General features: G+C 39.6%; 1 protein-coding gene across 1 annotated transcript; it reads left to right on the forward strand.

Annotated features, from left to right (window-relative positions):
• Positions 1 to 867: 867 nt before the first annotated feature.
• LOC121237963 (protein JINGUBANG-like) lies at positions 868 to 2,574 on the forward strand. Its single transcript, XM_041134897.1, has one exon. The coding sequence runs from the start codon at positions 931 to 933 to the stop codon at positions 2,197 to 2,199; it is 1,269 nt and encodes a 422-aa protein (XP_040990831.1). The 5' UTR covers positions 868 to 930; the 3' UTR covers positions 2,200 to 2,574.
• Positions 2,575 to 3,980: the final 1,406 nt, after the last annotated feature.

Raw genomic sequence — 3,980 nt, forward strand, 5'->3', positions numbered from 1 at the left:
TGTTTTTCGACGGCTTGATAGTCAATTTTTATTTATTATGACTTTTTATAAATTTTTTTAGATTTTTTTAATAAATTTATTTTTTGGTTGCGTTTTAGTCGGTCTATTTAATTATCATAAAAATAGTGATGTGGCACTTTCTGTTTTAAGATTAATGCATTGTTAAAAGTTTTAACTTCTTATATCCTCGTTTTCTAGCAACAAGGTATAATTATATCACATGTTTAACTCTTCTTTGGGAGTAATGTTAGCGGTATTACAAGTTTCATGTGTAAAAGGCACTATCAATAAACTTTAGGTCCCGTCATCTTTTGAGAAAGAGAAATGTTATAAGAAAGTCTTATACCATATACGTTCTTCTAACTAACATACCATTTGTCATTTTTATCATTCTATATATTTAAACATACACATATTTAAATATTAAGATAAAATGATAAAAAAGACAAATTACGTAATGATTAGGTAGGTGTGTGTGACGTAAAGCTTTCACTTAGAATTTATCTTTTAAAGAAGAGTAATGCAAGTCCCAAATAGATAAACCTCATACGAGTCCGTCGTAAAAAGGTAGGTCCCACTACTAACTAATAATTTTTTTAAAAAAAAAGGGTTCATTTTTTTTTAAGAACTTGCATGAGAATTGTCTATTTAAGACTTATAGAAAAAATCATTTTTCTTCACAGAAAAGAAAAAAAAAATCCCACCAATTATATGAACGGCCACCCAATTTGTAAGATTTTTGTAATACAAATTGCTAGATTTTAGCATCTTGGTACAATTAAATATGATACTGACGTTATGAACCACAGAGAGAGTACATAAAAAGTTGGCACAACAAGTGATTTTGAGCCTTCCCAATAAAGCCTCCTCCCTCTGCCCCAAAATTCACCCTTCTATATATTTAGCTCACTTGAATTTCTTCACTTCCATATGTCCTCTGCTCTCCCTGATATGGGAGTTATGGCATGCCCACCATCTTTCCACTCAAAGAATGACTCTCAATCCGAGTCCAATCCCCATGAATCAGAGTCAAACTTCCTTCTTTCCTTACCAAGCCTGGAATCGGTTCCTTCTCTTACCTTACAACCCCACCAGCATCAACCCTCTCTTTCCATTTCCAACACCCACCGTCGCTTCCTACCCACTCTCAAAGGCCATAACTCCCCCATATCCTCTCTCACCCTCGCCGGAAAATTCCTCTACACCGGCTCTTCCGACGGAGAAATCCGATCCTGGAAGCGCAACCCTTACCAATCTGAATCCGATCAGGGGAGTAGTACAATTCTAAACAACCTGGTTGCTGCTGGGGAGGGTGCAGTGAAATCCATGGTTGTTCAGGCTGACAAAATCTTTAGCGCTCATCAAGATCATAAAATCCGGGTATGGAGAATCAACAACAGCCATGAAACTGATCGTCGTAATCAAAAGTACACGCACTTGGCCACACTCCCAACGCTTGGTGACCGTGCCTTGAAACTCCTGATGCCCAAGAACCAGGTTCAGATACGTAGGCACAAAAGTTGCACCTGGGTCCATCACGTTGATGCTGTGTCTGCACTTGCTTTGTCGAAAGATGAGTCGTTCCTCTACTCCGTTTCTTGGGATCGGACGCTCAAAATCTGGCGAACAAAGGACTTCAAATGCTTAGAATCCCTGACAAACGCACATGATGATGCGATTAACGCGTTGGCATTATCACACGATGGACATGTCTATACAGGTTCGGCTGACAGGAAAATCAAGGTGTGGAAGAAAAACTCAGGAGATCAGAACAAACACTGTCTTGTTGCTACACTGGAGAAACATAATTCGGGGATTAATGCATTGGCTCTGAGCAGTGATGGGTCTGTGTTGTACTCGGGTGCATGCGACAGATCCATTCTGGTATGGGAGAAGGGTGGTGGCAGCGGCGGCATGGAGGTTGTGGGCGCGCTTAGAGGCCACAAAAACTCCATATTGTGTTTGGCTGTTGTGTCTGATCTGGTTTGCAGTGGCTCGGCAGATAGAACTGTAAGGATTTGGAGACGATTGAGTAGAAATTACAATTGTTTGGCAGTCTTGGACGGGCACAGAGGCCCTGTAAAGTGCTTGACTGCAGCAATTGATCATCGCTGCAACGCATCTGAGAAAGCTTACCTCGTTTACAGCGGTGGTTTGGACTGTGACATTATGGTTTGGCAGATTTTAGTTCCTTGCTAGTGAATCCTTGGAGGACAATGTTAGAATTTAGAAAGCTCAACACACTATGATTCAAGTTTTGCACTGCTTTTTAATCTGTTCGAAGTCCGGGCAGCAGCTTCTTGTATTAGCAAATATAGCAGCAACATGTTGTTTCACCTTGTCATTAAAGACAGCATGGTAGAAGCTTCGTTAATTGTCTTACCAGAAAGCTGAGAGAGAGAGAGAGAGAGAGAGAGAGAGAGAGATTACCTACATATATTATATGCAGAAAGCTTTTCATACCTGTCCTGATCTTTCTATGGGTGTTGATAAGCCAGAGGAGCTCTTTGTTGTCATCCATGGATTAATAGATCAATAAGGTCTAAATTAATGAAGCGCGCATGATTCCATAAAGATAACCTTTCTAACATTGTCCCCTCTGAAGTTGCATTACCTAATATTACATCTATAGTCAATGAATGGTATCATATTATAGCAAAAATCTTGCCAATAATTTAAATATAAATGATATTTTGGGCGAAGATGCGCAATTATTTATGACATGGCATGATGTTATTAATCGTAGGCCAGACAAATTAACCAGAAAAAAGGTTTAAAACAAAACAAAACAACATATATACTTTCTTGTTTTGATAAAGATAATAATATAATTAATCAATAGAAAAACGATTACAGACAATTATCAAGCCAGATGGCTTGAGAAATACAATATGAAATACAATCCCACCAAACATCAATACTTTCAACCTTGAATGCATATCGAGCCAACTTATGTGCTACCATATTGCCTTCCCTTTATACATGTGAAAACAAACAATTCTCAAAATATGTCGCAAGTTTCTTTATCTCATGATATAACACCCCTAAATAAGAGTTAGTCATTGTGGCGCCCACGACCCTCATGTAAGGAGACACGGGAATCGAGACGCTTGAATGATGACAATAAGGTCACACATCCCAACGTTAGTGCCAAGTGTGTGTACATGCAACAGTGTACAAAAACAACGCAGCGGATAATTAATACAACTAAGTACCAGAATTGTTAATACATTTTAAACAATCAGTAAAAAGGTTTAAAAATTATACAGTCATACGAAATAAATATTTTACAAGTCTCAAACCAAAATGAGAGATCCCAGATCACTCCTCGGGCGGAGCCGAATCCTCAGGCTCACCCTCAGCTTTATCTGCATCGAAATCTGCATTACCACAAAATGGTACCGCAAGTAAGTATAAACCAAACAACTACGAGATAAAAATACATTAATGCGACCAACATGTATGCATATGATGAAATATGCATTATTCTCAAAAATACTATTTTCCCTGAAAATAGATATTTTCCAACACACGCCAAATCAATAAAATCTCATTTTCTCAGAAAATGAATCTCATAAAAATCTTTTAATCAACACATGTTATTTTTCCAGAAAACAGCTCATTATTCCATTAACCAATGCACTTTGATCTCCCTTAGGGATCATCCGCACGTCCTGGCTTCGTAGCGATGCTCAGTTCTGCGCCTAGTGCGTTGGTGGCCAAGCACCCACTACGCAATGAGCGATGCCCAGTTCCGTGCTCAGCGCGTACGTGGCCAAGCATCCTCTAGCCCCTATCAGCAGAGGGGCCACGGAGTCGGCACGAGACCATCTCGTCCGATCCCGTTGTCGCCCAGCGACAACCCAAGGGACGTCACTCAGTATATTCCGTTCCCGAGTGACCAGAGGAGCTCCATCGAGATAATACCCCATCTCAGCTTGGGGTCATGATACACACGCACCTAAAAATCCTTTAACACA

Source organism: Juglans microcarpa x Juglans regia, chromosome 6S, assembly GCF_004785595.1.
Source record: "Juglans microcarpa x Juglans regia isolate MS1-56 chromosome 6S, Jm3101_v1.0, whole genome shotgun sequence".
NCBI lineage: Eukaryota > Viridiplantae > Streptophyta > Magnoliopsida > Fagales > Juglandaceae > Juglans > Juglans microcarpa x Juglans regia.

What these genes read in the sequence shown, in the direction of transcription:
- LOC121237963 (XM_041134897.1), top strand. Translation starts at nt 931, where the DNA reads ATGTCCTCTGCTCTCCCTGATATGGGAGTTATGGCATGCCCACCATCT.